Raw genomic sequence first — 23,357 nt, 5'->3', positions numbered from 1 at the left:
ATCAAGCTAAGAATTTTTAACCATCAAAGAAATATAAACAAACAGTTAGAGCAAACATAGTGAATTTCATTAATGACTGATAAGATTCTACCACAAATCATAAGAAGAAATAAAAATACTGAAAACATGAGCAAAAGAAACAAAACGTCCTGAACTGGGTCACTGGTTGATCTATACCTTAGAGTGGTTCTTCAGACTCTGAGGGATAGTCAGTTATATGCTAAGTTCACGAAGTGTGAATTTTGGTTTAGTTCAATTGCATTTCTGGATCATGTCGTATCAGTGGAGGGTATTCAGGTGGACCCAAAGAAGATTGAGGCAGTCAAGAACTGGCCTAGTCCAGCATCAGCTACAGAGATTCAGAGTTTCTTGGGATTGGCAGGCCACTATCGTCGGTTCGTGGAGGGGTTTTCATCTATTGCAGCCCCGATGACCAGATTGACCCAGAAGGATGCCCAGTTCAGATGGTCGAATGAGTGCGAGGTAAGCTTTCAGAAGCTCAAGACAGCTCTGACTACGGCACCGGTGTTGGTTTTGCCCACATGTTCAAGGCCTTATACAGTTTATTGTGATGCTTCCCGTGTTGGGCTTGGGGCAGTGTTGATGCAGGATGACAAAGTCATTGCCTATGCCTCGAGGCAGTTAAAGATTCATGAGAAGAACTATCTGGTTCATGATTTGGAGTTGGCAGCCATAGTTCACGCATTGAAGATTTGGAGGCATTATCTGTATGGTGTGGCATGTGAGGTGTTCACGGATCACATCAGTATTTGTTCAAGCAAAAGGAGTTGAATTTGAGGCAGAGGAGGTGGTTGGAGCTATTGAAGGATTATGATATCACCATTTTATATCATCCGGGAAAGGCCAATATGGTGCCGATGCTTTGAGTAGGAAGTCAGCCAGTATGGGCAGTCTTGCTTACATTCCGATCGGTGAGAGGCCGCTTGCTTTGGATGTTCAGGCTTTGTCCAATCAGTTCGTGAGACTGGATGTTTCTGAGCCCAATCGTGTGTTAGCTTGCACGGTCTCTCGTTCTTCATTATTGGAGCGCATCCGTGATCTGCAGTATGATGATCCCCATTTGTGTGTCCTTAGAGACACGGTGCAGAGCGGAGGTGCCAGGCAGGTTACCTTAGATGATGATGGAGTTTTGAGATTGCAGGGCCGAGTATGCGTGCCTAATGTGGATGGGCTCCGAGAGTTGATTTTGGAGGAGGCCCATAGCTCCCGGTACTCTATTCATCCGGGTGCTGCGAAGATGTATCGAGGTATTTGGCGGCAGCATTATTGGTGGCGTAGAATGAAGAAGGATATCGTAGCATATGTGGCTAGGTGTTTGAATTGTCAGCAGGTTAAGTACGAGCATCAGAGGCCCGGTGGTTTATTTCAGAGGATTGAGCTTCCCGAGTGGAAGTGGGAGCGGATCACTATGGATTTTGTTGTTGGACTTCCGCAGACTCAGAAGAAGTTTGATGCAGTATGGGTCATTGTTGATAGGCTGACCAAGTCAGCACATTTCATTCATGTGGCAGTCTCCTATTCTTCTGAGAGGTTAGCTGAGATCTACATTCGGGAGATTGTTCGCCTTCATGGTGTGCCCGTATCTATCATTTCATTCAGATTTTAGAGGATATGCTCCGAGCTTGTGTTATTGACTTTGGAGGCTCTAGGATCAATTTTTGCCTTTAACGAAGTTCGCCTACAACAACAGCTACCGATCGAGTATCCAGATGGCCCCTTATGAGGCCTTATATTCTAGGCGGTGTCGGTCTCCGGTTGGATGGTTTGAGCCGGGGGAGGCTCGGTTGTTGGGTACGGATCTGGTTCAGGATGCCTTGGACAAGGTCAGGATCATTCAGGATAGGCTTCGTTCAGCTCAGTCCAGGCAAAGGAGCTATGCCGACCGCTAGGTTCGAGATTTGGATTTCATGGTCGGCGAGCGGGTATTGCTTCGAGTGTCGCCTATGAAGGCCGTGATGAGATTTGACAAGAAGGGCAAGCTTAGCCCTAGGTACATTAGTCCGTTTGAGATTCTTGATCTAGTGGGAGAGGCGGCTTATAGACTTGCAATGCCACCGAGCTTATCAGTCGTGCATCCAGTATTTCATGTGTCCATGCTTCGGAGGTACCAGGGCGATCCATCCCACGTGTTAGATTACAGCACTGTCTAGTTGGACAAGGACTTGTCTTTCGAGGAGGAGCCGGTGGCTATTCTAGACCGACAAGTTCGTCAGTTGAGGTCGAAGAGTTTTCCTTATGTTCGTGTCCAGTGGAGAGGTCAGCCTGCTGAGGCATCGACTTGGGAGTCCGAGTCCGATATGCAGAGCCGTTATCCCCATCTTTTCCCCGACTCAGGTACTTCCTCCTTCTGTCCGTTCGAGGACGAACGGTTGTTTTAGAGGTGGAGAATGTGATGACCTTTTAGGTCATCACTTGTTTAAATTAAATTCTATGACTCCGAGGCCTTGAAAACCTCATTTAGAGTCACCTCGATTTGCGTTTGCAGTCCGGGCGCATAACCGGAAAACTTAGATATAAAAATCTATGAAAAATGGTAAAATTTGGTTATAAAATGAGTTATTTTGACTTCGGTCAACGTTTTGGGCAAATGGACCCGGACCCATGATTTGACTGTCCCGGAGGGTCCGTAGGAAAATATGGGACTTGGGCGTATGCCCGGAATCGAATTCCGAGGTCCCAAGCCCGAGAAATGAATTTTTGAAAGAAATTATTTTCTGAAATTGTTTAAGGAAATTTGAAATGAAATTTGATTAGAACATGTTAGTATCGGGCCCGTATTTTGGTTTCGGTGCCCGGTACAGGTCTTATATATGATTTAAGATGTTCCTGTAAAATTTGGTGAAAAACGGACGTCGTTTGACGTGATTCAGACCTAAATTGCTAAATTTGACACTTGATGAAAATGAGAAAAATATCTTGATTTTGAGGTTTGATTCATTAATATTGATGTTATTTTGGCGATTTGATCGCACAGATAAGTCCGTATGAGGTTGTTGAGTTAGTACGTGTGTTTGGTTAGGAGCCCCGAGGGCTCGGGTGTGTTTCAGAGGTGATTCGGGAAGTTTTTGACTTAAGGAAAAGTTGCAGATTTTCTGCTACAGGTGCTCAGGCCTGTTGTTCTTCGCGATCGCGTAGTCATTCTCGTAATCGCGTAAGGTAAATGGGGACAAGGGTGGATTTGTCCATCGCGAGCTCGAAGCCACAGTCGCGAACGTGGAGCTTTGGGGGATTGCTCATCGTGAACGCGACCTGTGTGACGCGAACACGTAGTGTTAATTGGAGGGGGTTGGGATTTTGGTCGTCCTTCTACGCGAACGCGTACGTGTGTCCGCGAACACGAGGGTCAAAAGGTTCAACCCTTCGCGAGCGCATGGAAGATCTCGCGATTGCGTAAGTCCACTTACTAGCAGCCTTCGCGATCGCGACAGTGTTCTCACGAACGCGAAGAACACTGTCGCCCAGCACTTAAAACAGTAGCTAAAACTGGATTTGTTCAAAATTTCTTAACTTCTTCATCTCAACTCCAAATTGGGCGATTTTTGAAAGAGGATTTCACCACAAATTCATAGGTATGTAATCTTAGACTCATTTTCTTCAATTTCCATTAACACCCATTAGATTTCTAGGCTTAAATCATGGAATAAGGGTAGAAAATTAGGGATTTGGGTAGAGTTAGGGCTTTTTAATTAATTGTGATTTAGACCTCGTTTTGGGGTCAAATTCCAAAAATAATTATATATTCGGGCTCGTGGGTGAATGGGTGATCGGATTTTGGTTCGAACCTCGTGTTTTGACCAAGCGGGCCCAGGGTCGATTTTTGGGTTTTTGAGAAGAATGATTGGAAAGCTATATTGTTTAGCATTTATTGATGTTATTAAGTCGATTATGTATATATTCAATTGGGTTAGAGCCGAATTTGAAAGGAAAAGCGGTGATTGAGGCTTGAGTTGGCCGTGGAAGTTCGAGGTAAGTATCCGGTCTAACCTTAGCTTGAGGGATTAGGAGTTGTGTCCTATTTGCTAATTTCTTCTTGTTGAGTATGACGTATTGGCATGGTGACGAGTATCTATACGTTGGTGCCGAGCATGACCGTGAGTCTTAAATTGATATTTGTTGTGTTCTTAAATGATTCTCCGGATGCTTAAATTGATGAACCTCGATATTGGGCAAGGATTTAGTTTATTTTTGTGGAATTTATTTGTGAATGAGTATTGGAAATAATTGAGCTGAGTAGAAGTTGAGTTAAGATTGGTTATAGCTGATTCTCCTTTGTCGGGATGTTTGTTTCAATATTGTTGTTCCTTGCCGGGAAATTATTATATTGCTTTTGTTCCCTTACCGGGATTTCCTTGGGATTTTGTATTGGCTTGAAATAGGAGCGGGTGGTATGCCTACCACAAGATTTAATGAAATGGGATCGGGTGGTACGCTTACCACGAGATATGTTGAAATGGGATCGGGTAGTACGCCTACCATGAGATATGTTGAAATGGGATCGGGTGGTACACCTACCACGAGATATGATGAAATGGGATCGGGTGGTACGCCTACCACGAGATATGATGAAATGGGATCGGGTGGTACGCCTACCACAAGATATGAGAAATGGGATCGGGTTGCACGCCTGCAACGAGATGTGGACCGAGAGTGAAATCTGCCTTTATTTTTCATTATCCTTGTTAGCAGTTAAATTGTGGTTTCTTGATAATTCTCTTGAGATTTTATTTTATCTGTTATTCCCCCGAAGCATGTTTCNGATTTGGATGACCTTGCGTCATGGCCGGAAAACTTAGATTGGATATTCGAGGAGGTAGGTTAGGATTCGAGGGCCATGGATGTGGGGGTTGGAAAGACGAGGTGAAGGAGAGTGCGGTGTGAAATTTTGGAGGCCATCGGAGCATCGCCGCCGGCGGCGGCGATTTCCGGCCGGCGGTGCTAGGGCGGAGGACGGCGGAGAAGGGCGGGGTAACAGTGGTGTTACACCGGCGTTACAAAGAGTACGAGGAGGGTGAGGGATTGTTTAAGGTTTTGTGTATAATTTCGGACAGTTTTATTTAAATTGAAGGATCAATCCAGGCCGTTGGATTTGAGGGGATGGACGGTCATGATTTAACGACGTCAAAACGACGTCGTTTTGAGTGTGGGGCAATTGGACCGGGCAGGGCATTTGGGCCAGTGGTTTGGTCCGGTCTTGAGGGGTTTTTTGGGGTGGGCTGAATTATTATTGGCCCAATTTGGGCATTCTATTGAGACCAATTTGTTTCTTTTGTATTTTTTTTATTTTTGCTTTTGTATTTTATTTTTTCTAATTTTACAAAGACGCAAAATTAACTAACAATTAAGCTAAAACTAATTAATGCCTAAAATTTATTTAATAATTATTTTGTGACAATTTCACGGTTAAAACAATAAAAAAATGCATAAAGTGAACTATTTTTGTCATTTTCTTCATATCCTATTCTAAAACAAATTAATCCCTAATTAATACTAACCATGATATTAAAACCTAAATGCAAATGCGTATTTTTGTATTTTATATGAATAAAAATGCACAAACAAAATGCAACAATTACCAAAACAATGCCACAACGTTCACAAAAATTTATAAAATACTAGAGAAATTGTTTTATTTAAATTTTAGGAATTATTCATATATAGGGAAAAAATCACGTGCTCACAACAAAAATAATACGGGGTTGAAGTGAGCTACATGGGAGAGCTAAAGAGATAGAAATGGCAATGATATGAGGGAATCCGAGCGATTCATATAAGGAATTGCCGAGGTATTTGTATATGTTGGAGCATACAAATCCAGGAGCGATTACAAAGTTGCACAAATTAGGAGATGGATGCTTTCTTTATGCATATGTTTCGCTCTATGCATATATCAAGGGTTGGGAGCATTGCAGGCTGATAGTGGTTGTTGACGGAAGTTTCCTTAAAGCAGCATATAAGGGTACCATATTGACTGCTTGCACACACAATGGAGCTGGTGAGTTGACTGCATCTACCTTGTTTCTGCAGTTTGTATAATGTTGTAGTTTGATGTGTAAACGTGTATAGGATTTCAGAGCTACTGTTTTTATAAAACTTGCAGTATGTATAAAGTTGTATATTCATGTATAATTGTGTATAAGATTTGTATAATTGTCTGAATCCTAATGTCTATTTTGTGTAAACAGAAAAAATCCTTCCACTTGCATATGCAATTGTAGATTCAGAGAATAGTAAATATTGGGAGTGGTTCTTCGTCCAGATAAATGGTACTTTTGGTGTTAGGGAAGGGATGTGTATAGTTTCAGATAGAAATGAAAGCATCTTCAATGCCACAAAAGCTGTGTACCCTGAAGTTCCACATTGTATTTGCATGTTTCACTTGTGGCAGAATGTCAAGCGCACAATCAAGAAACATCACAAACAATTGAAGGATATCTTCTTCGCTTTGGCTAGAGCTTACACGATTGAGAAGTTTGACTACCATATGACAAAGATGTGCAAAATTGATCTGAGGGTGCAGCTTTACTTGTTCGAAATAGGTTACGAAAGGTGGTCTAGGGCATACTCCAAAGTGAAAAGGTCGATGGTAATGACTTCCAATATTGCAAAGTCAATTAATGCAGCAAACAAAGATGCTAGAGAGCTACCAATGATGCGATTGCTGGAGTAAATGACAAATTTGCAACAACAGTGGAACAACCAAAACAGAAAAAGTGCAATGGAGACATCTACAGAGCTTGGCGAAAAGTACGACAAACTCCTTCGGGAAAATATGACTGCATCAGAGCAAATGACGATAAAAGGAATCAAATATAATGATGCATGACACTGTTGACTTGCATTTTACTGATTGTATAAGGCTGTATAACTCTGTACAATAATGTATAATGTGCTTTAACTTCTTTTAAAAAATACCTTTTGCAGGTGAGGCCTGCTACGAAGCAGTTATATATTGTGCTTAAAGGGGTAAGGCGAAACATAGTGTGCCTTGAAGAGGGAACATGCAGTTGCGGTAAATTTCAAATGGATGAACTTCTATGTCCGCACGCTTGGGCGGTTTTGAAGAACCAGCAGCTGAAACTTGGCCAGTATTGCTCTTTTTACTACAAGAAGGATAACATCCTTAGAACTTATGAATTTCTAGTGAATCCGATGCCAGATGAGAGTTTATGGGTAATCCAAACAGAGGTGCTGGAAAATGTGGTCCTACCACCTAAAGGGAGAAGAAATGCAGGAAGGACAAGAAAGGAATGACTCAAACCGGCTTCAGAGAAAGAGTATAAGAGGGGATTTTCATGTTCTGTGTGTGGACAAAGTGGTCACAATAGAAAAACATGTAGGAATCGACCAAAATAAATAGTTGGAAGCATAACAATTCCTGTTGAATATGTTGTCATGTTGAGTAGATAAGTTTCATAAACAATAGAGTTACAAATATCGAATAGTTAAGTTTCACAAGCAGTTGAGTTACGAATGTCAATAAAGAATTACAATTTACACTATATGTTGCAATTATGTTAAATATGTTTCATTATACATGTTTTGATTATCAAATAATAATGTGTTGCTGTTTTTAATGGTGCTAAATTTATTGATAGATTGTTCAAATGCAAAACAGAACTGCAAACAATCAGTGTCATTATATGCGTACAGATGTATAAATGAGAGTATACGTTTGTATGAATTTGTATACATATGTATAAACCCTGCAACATTGACAAAACTGCAACAATAACAAAAATACATACTTTGTTAAAGAAAAAAGCAACTGAAACATTCATTAAAATGTAATTCATTCACCGCCACAATGTGTAATGACTACCACAAACTACACAAAAATAAAGTCATCTACATTAAAATGAAAAAAAAAGAACTACTTTCTCGGTCGTCCCCTCTTCCTCTTCCTGAAAAGTCTCCCTGTTATTTCATCACCACTAATTGCACCGGGCTGTTATTTGTTCCTTCCATAATCCCACAACAGAGATCCCCACCTGGTGCGAAGTGTCTCAATGTCAAAATTATCTTTTCGGATTTCCTTACCCAGGATAAAATACTCAGCAAAGCCAGCAACAAAAATACCACAATCACTGTAATTAAAAAAAATCAGATTCTCTGTACGTTATTGTAAATAGGTACACATATAGTAAAATAGTAAAACAACTGAGATTAACCTACCATTTGATCTATTGTGGCACATTATTAACCAGATTAATCTGCAAAGCATCAGAATGAGATTTATCAGGTATATGCACTATTGTTCCAATCAATGCCCTTCTTCTCGTCATAAAAATCAGAACTCTTCAAAAAGTAAGGTATCAAAATTGCAGAAGGTAATGCAGCATCCAAAGCAAGTCTATCATTAATAGCTCCACGGTTAGAGTCACAAATGCTGATGCGCCTATCTATGAACGTAAACAACCCCAAAACCCAGTGGTCCAATTATAATGACCCGGGCCGGTCGTTTTAAGAATTAATGCCCCGATCCCATTAACTGCATTCCTCGTGTTTGTTTCTGCTATTGTGAGTTGCCGGGTATATTTATTTGGGGTTTCGGAGAGTTTTGGGACACTTAGTCCCCTAAATGAGAGTTAAGTTTTAGAATTTGGACCCTAGTCGGAACAATGTGAAGACGGACTCGGAATGGAATTCCATTGGTTCCATTAGCTCCGTTGGGTGATTTTGAGTTTAGGAGCGTGTTCGGATTATGTTTTGGAGGTCTGTAGCTTAATTAGGCTTGAAATGCCGAAAGTTGAATTTTTGAAGTTTCCGGTTTGATAGTGAGATTTTGATATCGGGGTAGGAATGGAATTCCGGAAGTTGGAGTAGCTCCATAGGGTTGAATGTGACATGTTTGCAAAATTTCAGGTTATTCGGACGAGGTTTGATAGACTTTTTGATCGAAAGCGTATTTTGAGAGTTTTGAAGTTCTTAGGCTTGAATTTCGATTTCAATTGGTTGATTTGATGTTGTTTGAGGTGTTTTGAAGATTTGTATAAGTTTGTTCAATGGTATATGACTTGTTCGTGCTTTTGGTTGAGGTCCCGGGGGCCTCGGGATGGTTTCGGATGGTTAACGGAAGAGTTAGGAATTTGGTTTGGCAGCTGAAGCTTTTCCATTGCTGTCATAACCGCACCTGCAGCTAGGGGACCGCAGGTGCGGACTCGCAGAAGCGAGCATGGAGCCACAGATGCGGCCACAAGCGAAGGCAGCAGAGATCGCAGAAGCGGAAGAGTTTCCGCACCTGCGGGACAATAGATGCGGAATCTGGGTCGCAAGTGCGGAGATAGAGATTGTAGTGAAAACCGCAGAAGTGGTAGCACAGAAGCGGGTATTCGACCGCAGGTGCGGATTTACTGGGCAGAAAATCAGAATTTCGAGGGTTTAGTTTCAAAAGTTAGGAAAAAGATTTGGAGCTCGGGAGAGGGCGATTTTGGGAGAAAAGAGGAAATCAGTGGGTAACAATTCCTTATCCCTTTCTAGTTTTATTCCATTAATCTATTGTTAGTTTTATCGTTTAATTTCGGATTTGAGATGAAAATTGGGGGAAAATTTGAAGAAAGTTCTTAGACCTAAATTTCGAGTTTTGATTGGGAATTTGACGTTGGATTTGGATAATTTTGGTATGGTTAGACTCTTTAGAATATGAGGATTTTGAAAATAGTAAATTTTACCCGATTCCGAGACGTGGGCCCGGAGGGCGTTTTGGTCATTTTACCTAATTTCGCGTATTAGCTTAGAATTTATTTGTAGAATCAGTTACTTGAAGTGTTATTTACATTATGAAATTGAATTGAATAGATTTGGGCCATTTGGAGTCGAGTACTCGTGGCAAGAACGTGGTTTCAGGTTGATTTTGAGCCGGTTCGAGGTAAGTGGCTTGTCTAACCTTGTGTGGGAGAAACTCCCCTTAGGATTTGGTTTGTTGATAATTGACATGCCTTGTACGTGAGGTGACGAGTGCGTACTTGTGCTAATTGTTGAAAATCTGTTTCCTTTAAGTAACTATAAATGTGATTTCCTTTTTCTTGTTCATACAGTGTGTAATTTAAGCCTGCTATTACCTTAGGGAAGCATGTCTAATTGTCTTAATTGCCTTATTTGCTCAAACTGCCTTATTTGGATTATGTGTGGCATGCTAGGTTAGAAATACATGTTTTTACCTTGGTATGAAATTAGAACTGAATTGAGTATTCTTCGTGTTGTTGTTGTGTGTTTACTTTAGGACTACGGGACGGTATCCCGGGAGATCCCCCTTCTTGTTTACTTTGGGACTACAGATTCGTATTCCGGGAGATCCCCTGCACCTGTATTGATTTGGACTGTAGTGCGGGATACTGAGAGATCCCCAGCACGTATATTGAGGATACTAAGAGATCCTTGGGATACCGAGAGATCCCCAACATATATATTGAGGATACTAAGAGATCCTCGGGATACTGAGAGATCCCCAGTACACATATCGAGGATACTAAGAGATTCTCGGGATACTGAGAGATCCCCAGGTTGTTATCTCTGCGTTGAGCTGTATCTATTTCCGTGATTTCTATGTCTCTGTTAAAGTTGCTGTTGTTCTTTTATCCCGTGTTACTTTTTACCGTTGCACTTAAGTATACTGTCTTATTCTAGACTGTTATATCTTGTATTTCTTTTAACCTCAGTAGGGCCTGACCTTCCTCGTCACTACTCGACCGAGGTTAGGCTTGGCACTTACTAAGTACCGCTGTGGTGTACTCATGCCCTTCCTGCGTATGTTTTCCATGTGCGGATCCAGGTACTTTCACTCAGTCTTATCACGCTTGAGGCGAGGCGCCTTGTAGAGACTCCGAGGTATATCTGCCGCGTCCGCAGACCAAATAGTCCCTTTCTATTCTCAGTACTAGTGTAGCCCTTTCTGTATTTCCCTTGTTGGTAGACAATTTGGAGTTAGAGCTTATTATGTAATCTTTTAGCTTGTGATTCATGGGGTTCCGGATTTTGGGAGTGTTAGATTGAGATTTTGTACTGTTATATGCCAGGAGGCATCTTAAGCACTGTTTAACCTTGTTATCTCGGTTTCTAATTACTTTCTTCCGCAATTGTTTCCTTTTTTCGCATTTGTCAGACTTACCTAGTCGTAGAGACTAGGTGTCGTCACGACAGTTCACGGATGGCAAACTAGGGTCGTGACACCAATTTTGCTCTTCCACGCTTGACATAAATAGGTAATAAGACGAAGTCAACAGTGTGCCATGCTACATTTGCATCACAATAAAAACCCTCTAATATAATCTTCTATTTCATGCCCTTCAGGAATCACTAAAGGATCTTGCATCACTTTGAAATCTTTATACAGTGAATTGATTTTGTTACCAAAGGCAAAGTCAGTTGAAGTAAACCGTATGGCAACATTCGGCCCATATTTTCCCCTCTTCCTCAAATAGTAAAAGAGGACATCCCAGTGCTGAGACAAGAAAAATAAAACAAAAAAAACCATCACTACTAAATGATTCAAAGTACTACAAAAAAATCAATATTTGATGCAGATTTTTTAAATATATAAATTGATACACTATTATACAGAGTTATACATGTTTATACAAGGTTATACAATCTTGTTCCGTGATTGTACAAAAATCTTGCATTTGATTATACAAAGTTATGTATACACTATGGAGGTCTCAAACATAAAGATACGCAATAAATAAAAGAAGGCATTAGGAAAGAAAGTTATTAAATACCGTGTCAATAAAAGGTCGACCACAATACACAAGTGGGTGGAACCAATCCTTCGTGGTCACATGACACGAGCCAAAAATAAAAGCTTCCACAAGCTTATTTACTTCATCAGTATAAATATTTTTGGCACTTCAAATCACAAAAATAAAAAGTAATCAGAACTACCTTCATTGACAAGTATAATATCAGAACATGAAAGCTTAAAGAAAGTTAAGCTACCTTCGCCTTGTATCCATCCCATTATCAACAAACTCACAAAAGTCTTTGGCCAATGGCGACAAGGAATCAAAATTATCAATTTCGATCGTGAAAGGATGCTTGATATCAAAAATGAGCTTGTGCGCCGATCCTGATGCCCCTGAATCAAAAACTGGCAAATACAGAGATTTGGCATATTTTCCCGGTATTTTCTGTCGAACCGACTGTTCAGGAGAAATGTAATCCTTTTCTACGTCTATGACAGGTGGTCTGTGAAGCACAATTTACGATAGCCATCATATTCGCCGAGGCCAGATGTATTGTCATCAGACACGCACTGACGAATCTAATAAAAAATAATAGAAAGAGAAGGCATAACTGTTGAGTGATGATTCGGAGAAGGCATAACTGCTGAGTGATTAGGATTTATTAGTAAAACATTACCTTAGAATCAGGAACCTTCTCCCTCGCTTGCTTGGTTTCCTTCATATTCAGAAAACTGAACACTTTTTTAAAGGAAGAAACTACATAACTGTTGAGTGTCGTAACTGTATCAGTCAACTACAACAAAAAACAACAAAAACAACAAAAGTAAATCAACAACCATGTTTATAACCAAAAAATCATGTATATACAAAAAGTACCGGTAAACTATAGAAAAGCTAAAGCTGCAGTACCTTTCCAACAACACTCCTCAACTTCTCAACTTCTTCAACAGATCAATGCGCGTCGAAGGATCATAACTCGGTTTAGGCTGTTGCTCCGTATTCTGAGGACAAGGTCGTTTAGACTGTTGCTCCATATTCTGAGGACAAGGTGGAGATGAGAGACAGAATTATCAGTGTGAAATGCAGGCACCTCCCTTTATGCAATATCATCGGCGTTAACTTCAAAAAGTGTGGCGATGTTCAGCGTTGACATCTCTTCACGAGTAGGGGAAATGTTCCTATAGTTCAATTACAATAAGAAAAACTGGATTACAATAGTAGAAAAAGGAAATTGTGACATATTCATAATTATACATACTTATAGAAAAACCGAAATCATATATGAAAAAGTATTATGGTACAAAATGTTTACCCTGTCGATACTAGACATGATCACCCCGCCAGTCAAATCCGCATATGTTGGAGTTTCAGTGACTTTCCAATTAAGAATACGTGGCACATTTGTGCCAACGCGAACAGCTAGATGCTTGTCAACCATAGAGCAACACTTAAAAAACCATATTTGTAACGCAAGTGGCAAACCTCCGAGCCTATACATTGTCAAATAGTCACACTAGCTGTCCCTCATTATCTTTAAAATATCTTCAAATGACTTTTTTCCCCAAGAATACGTCTGATATTGACCATTTTCAATGATATCAAAATTATCTTTGTTGATACCATGATTATTGGCATCTGAGACTATGAAATGATGGACAAACACCACAACTCCCTTTCCCGCCCCGGGACGGCTTCCCTCAATAGTATACAATGAATAAGTTGAATTTGAATTTTAAATTGAGGCAGGTCCAAGAAGTAGCCAAAACAGCTAACACGGATCATTTGAAGCTGTGTGTCAGTCAAATATTGCTTCAAAATGCTGACAATATCAGTCTTGGTATGGGAACTAATCCTGTTGTGAAAATGATCAGCTGATTGTATATAGAAGTCTCCAACCTTGCATATGGAAAAACAACAAAAAATAAATCAGGAACAAAAACTATACTATATTGTATAAACATGTATAAATCAGTGTAGCAGTACTTGTATAAAGATGTATAAATAACGGTATAACTTTGTATGAAATTGTATAAGGATGTATAAAACTAATAGCAACACAGGGAATAGCTTCAACTTAGCTTTTCTCTCCTTCAATTTACAGCGAGCAGTAATCCTTTGTTCTTTGGATATACAATGAAGACCACTCTCACCATCGTCCTCGATCTTGCTCTTTTTATGCTTAACGTCCTCGATCTTGCTCTTTTTATGCTTAACGTCCTCGATCTTTCTCTTTTTCGGTTTAACATTGGGGCCTACATCATCTTCATCAACCAAATCAAATTTCAGCTTTTCTTTGGATTTTTCATGTCTCCCACATTTCTTACTCCTTATTCTAACAATGTTAACTGGAGTAGGAGTATTCTTCGTTTGCGAACGAGTCATTCGGCTGCTCTCTTGTTGCGACTTTTTGTAGGAGCAGGAGACTCAAAATCATCATCATCGGGGACCTGGACATGCCCATTCGCTTCAGAATCAGGGGTTGAGGGCAAGTCCCTCAATGTTTTCGCAAAATCGAGCTTAACACCTTTTCCAGCAACCTTCATATGACTTTTAGAAGCAGACATTTTCAAACGCATTTTCTACAATAAAACAAACAAAGCTTTAACAAAAGTGAAGACAAGTGAAGGAAAACACAAAAATCAAACAAAAAACAAAGGCCATGAACACAAAGCAGAGGCCAATATTCCCAAATTGTAACAAAACTCAAAAAAAAATTCTACCCTAAAAGTCGAAATAATAAAGCATGCTGAAACACCAAGTTTAGCCCCAGAACGAAGATAGAAGGAACACAAAATCGAATGGAAAACAGAACATTGTAAAAAAAAAAAAAATCAGAAAAGCCAAAAATATAAAAATAAAACAAAATTTAAAACCAAAACAGTGGTAAAAGCATAAAATGAAATGAAACTACCTGAAAATATGAGTGAAAGCTCGAAAATTACTTGAGACGCAACAATGGAGGACGGTTGCCTTCGTACTTCTGTGAATAAAGCATGAGAAGAACAGAGAGAGAGAGAGAGAAAAATTTAAAGAGAAAACTAGAACACCGTTAATAATATTTGTGGGCTACCGGGTAAAAATAAAATTTTAAAACATATACGACCTAGGCTAAACCAAATTAGGACTTTAAATGTGGACTATTTTCAAATGGGCTATATGACCCAAGTGATATATGATGTAATCTCTTCTATAAACATATGTATACATATATACAGAGAGTTTCAACCAAGTCGTCTAGGTGGCGTGGCACCCTCAAACTTGTACATAAATCTGCCCCTGGTATGAACAATAGCTAACCTGCCATCGCGTGATCGGTTTTGTGGTATATTACAAATCTTTTTTTAGTTTTATGGCCCCTTTGACAGATAGGAGATTGTGAGTAAAACGTACCAGATTGTTGTAGGATTATTCTCTTCTATTCAAATTGTAATTGGTCAAACAAATTATTTAATTCCTACCATCACATATTAAACCAGACTGATCTACTATTTAAAAACTCTTAGCACTCTCATTGTATATAATTTAAACCCTCCGATATATTCAAAATGTTCTCATAATCTTTTTTCTCTCTGAAGAATGGGAGACTTGCACCAACAGTAAAATTGTTTCCTTGTGATTTGTAGGTCACAGATTCGAGCCGTAGAAGCAGCCACTAATACTTGCATTAGGGTAGATTGTCTAGATCATACCCCTTGGAGTGCGGGCCTTCCTCGGATCTTGCGTGAATGCGGAATGCTTTGTGCACCGGGCTGTTCTCATAATATTTTCACGTACTTTAATTGATCACCAGGGGCGGATTTAGGGTGGCGGAAGGGGGTTTCACCCAAATCCTCTTTGCCGGAAAACTACACTGTACAGAGAACACGAAATTCGATTTGTACCTCTATATATTATATTTTGAATCCCCTTGACACAACCCAAAAGTATAGCTCAGTGGCTAAGGGAGTTCAAAATCATTGTTAGGTCATTGGTTCATATAACAGAGATCAGTTCGTAATTGCTAAATACACCAAACTGAAATTAGAACACTACTCAGTCTAATTAGCAGGAACTGGTTTCTTGTTTGAAATAGCAAACAACATATATAGAGTTTCCTTCATTTTTTACAAGCCCAGCAAAGATACATCGCATAAAAACATGCCACCTACTGCTCATTAAATTTTTTTCCAATCGTTTTTTCGATAAATTCATTAGATGCCTATGCCTAGTGTAATATATTTAGTAGCTTTTTTTCATAGAAATATATATGTAAGCAGAATTTTTCTTTTTTTCTTTTTATTAAAACAAAAAGAAGAAAGAATCAAGATTCCTTCTATTTTCTTTCTCTACGTGTTATAGAATAGTAATGGCGTTTGTGGACCAAATTCACAAATAAAAATACTACAAAATGAGAAGAAGTCAAACCCCTACTTACGAATTAAGAAAGTTATCCTAATGAGTTGAATATAACATATTGGCTATGAAGTAAGAAATTTTACACGTATTGGCAACCAACTAATAAAATAAACTGACCAACTCAATCTCCAAGAGGGAATCGTTTTTCAGTACCATGACACAAGATATTCTGCAGTTTAAACTAAGGATGTGAGCAGCAGTTAATAAAGTCATTTTCCAAGGAATGTTGATACTATAAAACAAATAAAAATTGTTTTCTTCATTCTCTATTCTTGTTTCCTCTTTTTTTCTACTTATAGGCAACTAATGGTAAACAATTAAAGGAAAAAAAGACGGCAAGCTAAATATATTCAAATAAGTTGTGGAGTCCTTCAAAGGTCAGACAATATTTTCTCAAGAATACTTCAACTATACAGTTGGTATTACAGGCATTCATGTTTTGTTTTTGTAACGTACATGAACGGTTCCTTCTGAAATTAATTATAGATTGGTTCAAAGAATTTCTCATACTATAAATACTCCAATGTGTTCATAATTAGTTATATCCATCTCTTAAGGAAAGCCAATTACTAAGAAAAAACCATAGTGTTTAGCTGCTATTAAGTCTTACAGAAATGGATTCCAAGAACTTCAACCTTTCTGTTTTAGCACTTTTAGCTTGCCTGATTTTATCTTTTTCAGTACAATCTCTTGCCTATGGGAAGAAAACAGCATGGCCACCACTTAGAGTAGGTTTCTACAGATATAGCTGTCCTCCTGCTGAAGCAATTGTGAAAAATGTTGTTTACAAAGCCGTATCGCGTAATCCAGGCATTGCTGCTGGCCTTATCAGGCTACATTTTCACGACTGCTTTGTCAGGGTACGTATGCAATTTTTTGAGTATATGAGTCCTGAATTCTAGAAAAGGCAGCTTACTGGATTCTGGAAATTAAATTATTTATGCATATATAGACACAGAGTTTTGACCAGAATTAATTACTGGATTCTACGGAACTTGTAGCTAGAACTCTTATCTCCGCCTCTTATTATCTGTTACTGATTTAATTTTCACATGCATGATGGTGTTTTTATTTTCTTTTGATAATTACATTACCTTATTACTGTGTGTTGTTTATATGATTAGGGGTGTGATGCATCAGTATTATTGGATGGACCAAACTCAGAGAAGGAAGGTGTTCCTAACAAGAACAGTTTACGTGGTTTCGAGGTTGTTGATGCAGCAAAAGCACAACTTGAGGCTGCATGCCCTGGAACTGTATCCTGTGCTGACATTCTTGCCTTTGCTGCTCGGGACAGTTCCTATAAAGTTGGGAATATAAACTATAATGTTGAAGCTGGACGTCGTGATGGTCGTGTTTCCATTGATTCTGAAACATTAACCAATCTTCCTTCTCCATTCGTCGATGCTAAGGAACTCGGCAAGAGCTTTGCCAGAAAAGGTATGTCCGTTGATGAAATGGTGACCTTATCTGGCGCGCATTCCATTGGCATTGCTCACTGTGCTGTTTTTGCTAATCGCCTTTACCCTCAAAACAAACAACAAAATCTGCCAATTGATCCCGAATACGCCAACTTCTTGAAGTCCATTTGCCCGCCTGAGGCGCTTACAAATGGTACAGGAGCCGCGAACCCTGCAAATCTTGATGTCCTGACACCAAACAGGTTGGATAATAGATACTACGCGGCGTTAAAGAGTAAAAAGGGGTTGTTGATTTCTGATCAGACGTTGCTGGCCAATCCTACAACTGCTAAAATGGTGAACTTCAATGCTATGTATGGTTCAGTTTGGGCTAAGAAATTTGCAGCTGCAATGATTCACATGGGTCAATTGGATGTCCTAACAGGTCGAAAGGGAGAGATAAGGAGGAATTGTCATTTCAATAATCATTTCAATAATCTTTTGCCTTCCTTAAATTTATAAGGAATGGTAATCACTACTGTTTCTACTTTGCCATCCTATTCAAGCTGCAAGGATGGTTCAAGTTTGTCCAATTGCTTCTGTTTTTTTTTTCCCTAATGAGTGTCCAATTGTTTTTGTTTCTTTAATTTTTCCCAATGTTTGTTCGATTGAATATTGAAATATTTTTTCTGAATTAAGTTTCATAAATGATTGGGTACTTTTTTTAAAATTCAACTGCACATTTAGTTTATTCATCTTCCAAAAGAGAGTACATTTGATCTGAGGGAGTTGTAACTATCTACCAAACTACCCTATTGTTATTTGAACGATAGTAAAATCACTATCTTTAATACAAGGAAAGTTGAAATAAATTCAATTGCGATAGAATATATGAGTCCATCAAACCATATAGAGACCAGGTCCTATATAGGTTTCCACAGATAACTCTAATGTAACATTAAGTAAATGGAACAGGGAACTTTTACGTGGAAAAATCCCTGGTCAAGGGGATAAAAATAACTACGACCTACACTGGTAGGATTTCAACTTCATTATGAGCAAACTTAAGATTACAACCTATGCAATCTAGTAATTAAACTCTTAATCCCTCACTAACTTGTAATACACCTATTACAAGCCACTTTGCAACACACCTATTACAAAGACTTTAACTCATGACTAACTCTAGTCACGACACAAATACTCAAGGTTTATGGTTTTTGAAGGTTTCCTAATTAAAGCTTCTAGACAAGCAAAGTAGGAATTACAATGAAGAACAATTTCAAAGTTACAACTCAACTAAGGACATACAATACACTTGTTGTAGGAACTGGTCCGTGGTAGTGTTGTACTTTGTTCTTGATGTACTTGAGAATTGAATGCTTGACAGATGAACGGTTGGAGTGCTTGAATGAATTTTCAAGTGTTCAAGTGATGTTTTGTTGTAATGATCTTTGTTAATACAACTTGGATGACATCACTTGAATGATGTAATCATTTGGTTGGTCAAATGGGAGTGACTGACGTACTGTGATGCACTATTTGCGTGTACAATGCAGGCAGTCACTTTCAAGCTGTAGACAGTTGACTTCGTACTGTTGTCAGGGAAACACAAGGGAATCAGGTCCCTGTGTTGATTCTTTATCTTCTGAAGTTATAGCAACTCACATTAGCTCGAGTCAGATGATTGAGTTGTGTACTAAGTGTGTCGGGTGGTTCTTTGATAGTAAGTTTATTAGATCATCAAAACATAAAGCTAAGGTACTGTAAACCCATAAATTTCCCCCTTTTTGATGATGATAAACTTAGAAATTGATAACCCATATACAGAGCAAAATAAACCAGATGAAGTAATCAGGAACTTCACAAGTCCCCCCTGACTTTATGCTTTCCCCTTAATCAGATCCCTTGTTTCAATTATATTCCCCCTTTTGGCATCATTAAAAATACACAAGCAAGCAATTAGCATAAACAAGTCTAGGCTAGGTAACTCATGCCACATATGTGCACACCATATGATAGAAAAGAGAAGTAGAGGAACATAAACATTTATAGCAAAAGAGGAGAGTTTTCATTAATTTTTATAAAACACAAGCCTTTTCCATTATAGCAAAGGCAGATTTGGACTGTTAATTGCGGGAGCAGTACAAGTGAACTACATCCATACAAAATAAAAAAATAAAAACAACTACCATAGAGTCATCAAAACAGAAGAAATAAACTGGAAACTGGTCACTGGTCACTGGTGGATTAGCCTAGGAGACACTAGAGGGAGAGGACTTAGAAGCTGCAACTAGAGTGTTGAGAACGAGATCAATTCGAGCGTTGGCCGACATTTTCTCTGCGAGCAGTTTCTCCTTCAGGTTCTCAACCTATTGCCTGAGATCAACATTTTCTTTGATCAAACGAGCAACCTCTACATTTGACCTTGGTGCCTCTTGAGCTTGACTTAGCTGATTCTCCAGAATGGCATTCCTTGCCTTCAACTTCCTAATCTCCTCAGTAGCACTGTTCTAGGCATTGATAAGTTGTGAGATCGTCGAAGTGCTTCCTACCCCTCCACCTTTTTCAACACATTCACATTCCTCCAAAGTAGTTTGAGAGAAGGTCTGCTTCTTGGTCCCCATCTTGGGCTGTCCCAAAGGTACATCAAAGAACTTGAAAACATGCGTGAGAAGAAATCCATAGGGAAGACCATGATTTCCATCTTGAAGGCTGCCACCTTTTGCATGTGCTTAATCATTATGGTAGATAGATTAACAGATTGAAAATCATCCAGTGCTTCCATGAGACACAAATCAGACTTGGATGTGATAGACCTTCTCTCAGCACGAGGTAGCAGGACCTTGTTTACCAACTCAAACAGGAGCTGATGCACATGAAGCAGGGCTTTATTATGCACCTGTTCCCCTCGCTGGACTACTCACTCCTTTACTACTGCATGCCTAAAGTTTGAGCCACAAACATCCTTAACAGAAGAGATACCGTCAGCAGGGACCTTAAGTATGTCTCCAAGCAAAGCAGAATCCATAACAATGTTAACTCCATTGACCAGGGCACAGATATGGTCAGATTCAACAATAAAGAGGTCTACATAGAAACTTTGGACCTCATCCTCATAGACCTTGGGCACATCCCCTTTGAACAGATGCCCCCACCGTTGAAACTCGACCATGTCACGTATTTGCCACACACCAGCCATCTCAGATATTTTCTGGGTCAAAAATGCGACCCCGTAGAACCTTCTGGTACCTCAACATTATTTTACCAGGCACACTTTCACGTTTCACTTTCTTCACAGAACCGGGTTCCTTCACAGTTTCCAACTTTCTTTCACCAGAATTCACACTAGACTTACCCTTTCCACTTGATTTCACTAGAATATCATCGTCAAACAGTGACTATTCAGTCACCACTTGTTTCAACTTGTCATTACTTTTCACTGACTTTGGACTTGGCGTTCCAACACATTCCACTGAAGTATTTTCAGCAGAAAGCTTCTTTTTCTGAGATCTTTTGACTAAGGAACTTGGTTCCTCTGCAGCTTCCTCATCCACTTCCACTACAGGAATGTTCTTGTCACACACAACCTTTCCATTTTTCACCAACCTCTTTTGCTTCTTCTTGCTACTCCTCTTACTCATCTGCAGGGCAAACTCAAGAGCTTCCTTCTTCTGCAACCTCGTAGTAGGTCGCTTGGAAGAGGGCTCGGGAGTGGCTACTGGCCTACTTCTGGCAGTGAACACATCTAGAGCAACATTACCCTGATCCTCTTTATCACTATACCTCATAGCGGGAGGCAACACTTCCAAGGGCTCATTTTCAAAATGAGGAGAAGGAGTAGGGTCAAAACTGACCTGGGAAGAATAGCCCTGACATGTTTCCTCAGGAGAGGGGCCAGGTCCATCAAGAGGGGTCCCAGTAGTTTCTTCTGGTGTAGGTTGTTCAAAGAGCACCATTGTTCCTTCTTCCACCAACGACTGAGTCTCTTCCCCTTGAGACAATGGCATAGTGGAGGTGACCTCATACACTATCCCTTCAGCAGAAATGGCCAGCATGTTTTCTATGTCCTCTCTCTCTCTTGAGGTTCCATGGGAGCCACAAAATCTTAGACGAGAGTATCTGTAGGCTGATCATCATTAACCTCAAAAACCTTTTCTTCCTGTGGAGTCTCACTATGTTCTTAAACGTTGCTTCGTTATTTGAGAATATCAGGTAATAGAGAAGAAACACCATCAATTTTGGGGATTTCGAAGTTCTCAGCACTTGGGGGAGAATGTTGTCTGAGGGAGTGATGAGAGTGATAGAGGGTGAAAGAGAATTAGGTTTAGGAGTATCATCTGCAGTAGTGGTTGAAAGGGGAATGGTGAGAGGTGTTTCATCAAGAACACAGGAGTCAAGGGTTTTCTCTAGAGTTTTCTCGACTATGGTGGGGATGATGGGTTGATCTTCAACCATGGTAGAGAAGGAGTGTGAAAGTTCTGAAAGGGGCTGAAGGAAACAAGAGAGAGAGAGAGAGATAGAAAGAGAGAGAGAGAGAGAGAGATGATCGTCAAAGGTGATGAGAGGGTTTTAATGAGAGAAGAGGCAATTATAAGGGAGAGACAAACCGATTCTAAAACGGTGGTAGTCTTGTGGGCAGATGCAACATTTCAAAGGGAAGTGAAAGGATTTGAACAAAAAGACGTGACATACAGGTTCTGAAAAGTTTGATGACATGACACTCAATTTTTGTTTCTTTTTGAGATATGTATGAAAAAGCACAAGACTACTAACCTGTGGCACAAGAACCAGGTTCCTAACCGGTCTTTCAAAAATTCTCAACCCTCTTTACCGTTCATGCAATGCTTTTGCAACTTCTATAATCATCATGCGTGTCTACCTGTAACGGTATTGAAGTGAGTTAGACTTGGCGGGAAAACACTTTAGCTACTTTTACCTGAATGTGATTTTCATAGCCATATGATAGGAATCAGGTTCTCAATTAGGTTTTATTAGCTCCAGTTCCAGCCTGTTTCTCTCAAAGTGTTCTCTGCTCAGGGCTTTGGTGAAGATATCTGCAATTTGATCCTCTATGCTGCAGAACTTCATATAGATAAGCTATTTTTCCACATTGTCTCTGAGAAAATAATGTCTCACATCAATGTGCTTGGTCCTTTTATGCTGGATTGGATATTTGGCCATGTTGAGTGCACTTATGTTATCACATAGAAGAGCACACAATCAGTGTACACTCCAAAGTCTTCCAATTGTTATTTGATCCATATGAGCTAAGCACATCAAGAAGCTGCAGTAACATATTCTGCTTCAGTTATTGAAAGAGCTACTGAATTTTGCTTCCTCGTCCCCCATGAAATAAGACATGATCTTAGAAAGTGAGCCATTCCAGGTGTGCTTTTCATGTCCACAAGATAACCTGCATAGTCAGCATCAGCATACCCAATAAGATTAAAATTATTACCTGAAGGGCAATACAGAACACGGTCCTATGTTCCCTTAAGATAACTAAGAATTCTTTTTGGCGGCCTTCAGATGAGATTCTTTGAGATTTGACTGAAATCTTGCATATAGTCCCACACTGAAGACAATATCTGGCCTTCTGGAAGTGAGATAGAGAAAAGACCTGATAATGCCTCTATACATTATTTGATTTACAGGAGACCCGAATTCATCCATGTCCAGTCGAGTGCCAGTGGCAATGGGAGTGTCAATCACTTTTGATGCTTCCATGTCAAACCTTTTTGGAAGCTCCATGATGTATTTCTGCTGGCTGATGAATGTACCCTTTGTGGAATGCTTCACTTGAAGACCCAAGAAGAAATTCAACTCACCCATCATGCTCATCTCAAACTCACTTCCCATG

General features: G+C 39.6%; 3 protein-coding genes across 3 annotated transcripts; all 3 read left to right on the top strand.

Moving 5' to 3' along the window:
• Positions 1–5,814: 5,814 nt before the first annotated feature.
• LOC109240826 lies at positions 5,815–6,688 on the top strand. Its single transcript, XM_019407508.1, has 2 exons — positions 5,815–6,013; positions 6,204–6,688. Exons 1-2 carry the CDS (start codon positions 5,815–5,817, stop codon positions 6,686–6,688), a joined length of 684 nt encoding a protein of 227 aa, XP_019263053.1.
• Positions 6,689–7,272, top strand: LOC109240825. Its single transcript, XM_019407507.1, has 2 exons — positions 6,689–6,838; positions 6,943–7,272. Exons 1-2 carry the CDS (start codon positions 6,689–6,691, stop codon positions 7,270–7,272), a joined length of 480 nt encoding a protein of 159 aa, XP_019263052.1.
• A 9,340-nt stretch (positions 7,273–16,612) lies between these two features.
• Positions 16,613–18,202, top strand: LOC109240833 (peroxidase 5-like). The gene is made up of 2 exons (XM_019407513.1): positions 16,613–16,954; positions 17,219–18,202. Exons 1-2 carry the CDS (start codon positions 16,709–16,711, stop codon positions 18,014–18,016), a joined length of 1,044 nt encoding a protein of 347 aa, XP_019263058.1. The 5' UTR covers positions 16,613–16,708; the 3' UTR covers positions 18,017–18,202.
• Positions 18,203–23,357: the final 5,155 nt, after the last annotated feature.

This window comes from Nicotiana attenuata, unplaced genomic scaffold (assembly GCF_001879085.1).
Source record: "Nicotiana attenuata strain UT unplaced genomic scaffold, NIATTr2, whole genome shotgun sequence".
NCBI lineage: Eukaryota > Viridiplantae > Streptophyta > Magnoliopsida > Solanales > Solanaceae > Nicotiana > Nicotiana attenuata.
Note: the sequence above shows the minus strand (reverse complement) of the source record. Positions and strands in the feature narration are given on the sequence as shown.

Coding starts and splice junctions, on each gene's coding strand:
- LOC109240825 (XM_019407507.1), top strand. CDS start 6,689: ATGACAAATTTGCAACAACAGTGGAACAACCAAAACAGAAAAAGTGCA. Junction 6,839..6,942: donor AAGGAATCAAATATAATGAT/GCATGACACTGT, acceptor TACCTTTTGCAG/GTGAGGCCTGCTACGAAGCA.
- LOC109240826 (XM_019407508.1), top strand. CDS start 5,815: ATGTTGGAGCATACAAATCCAGGAGCGATTACAAAGTTGCACAAATTA. Junction 6,014..6,203: donor TTGCACACACAATGGAGCTG/GTGAGTTGACTG, acceptor TTGTGTAAACAG/AAAAAATCCTTCCACTTGCA.
- LOC109240833 (XM_019407513.1), top strand. CDS start 16,709: ATGGATTCCAAGAACTTCAACCTTTCTGTTTTAGCACTTTTAGCTTGC. Junction 16,955..17,218: donor TTCACGACTGCTTTGTCAGG/GTACGTATGCAA, acceptor TTATATGATTAG/GGGTGTGATGCATCAGTATT.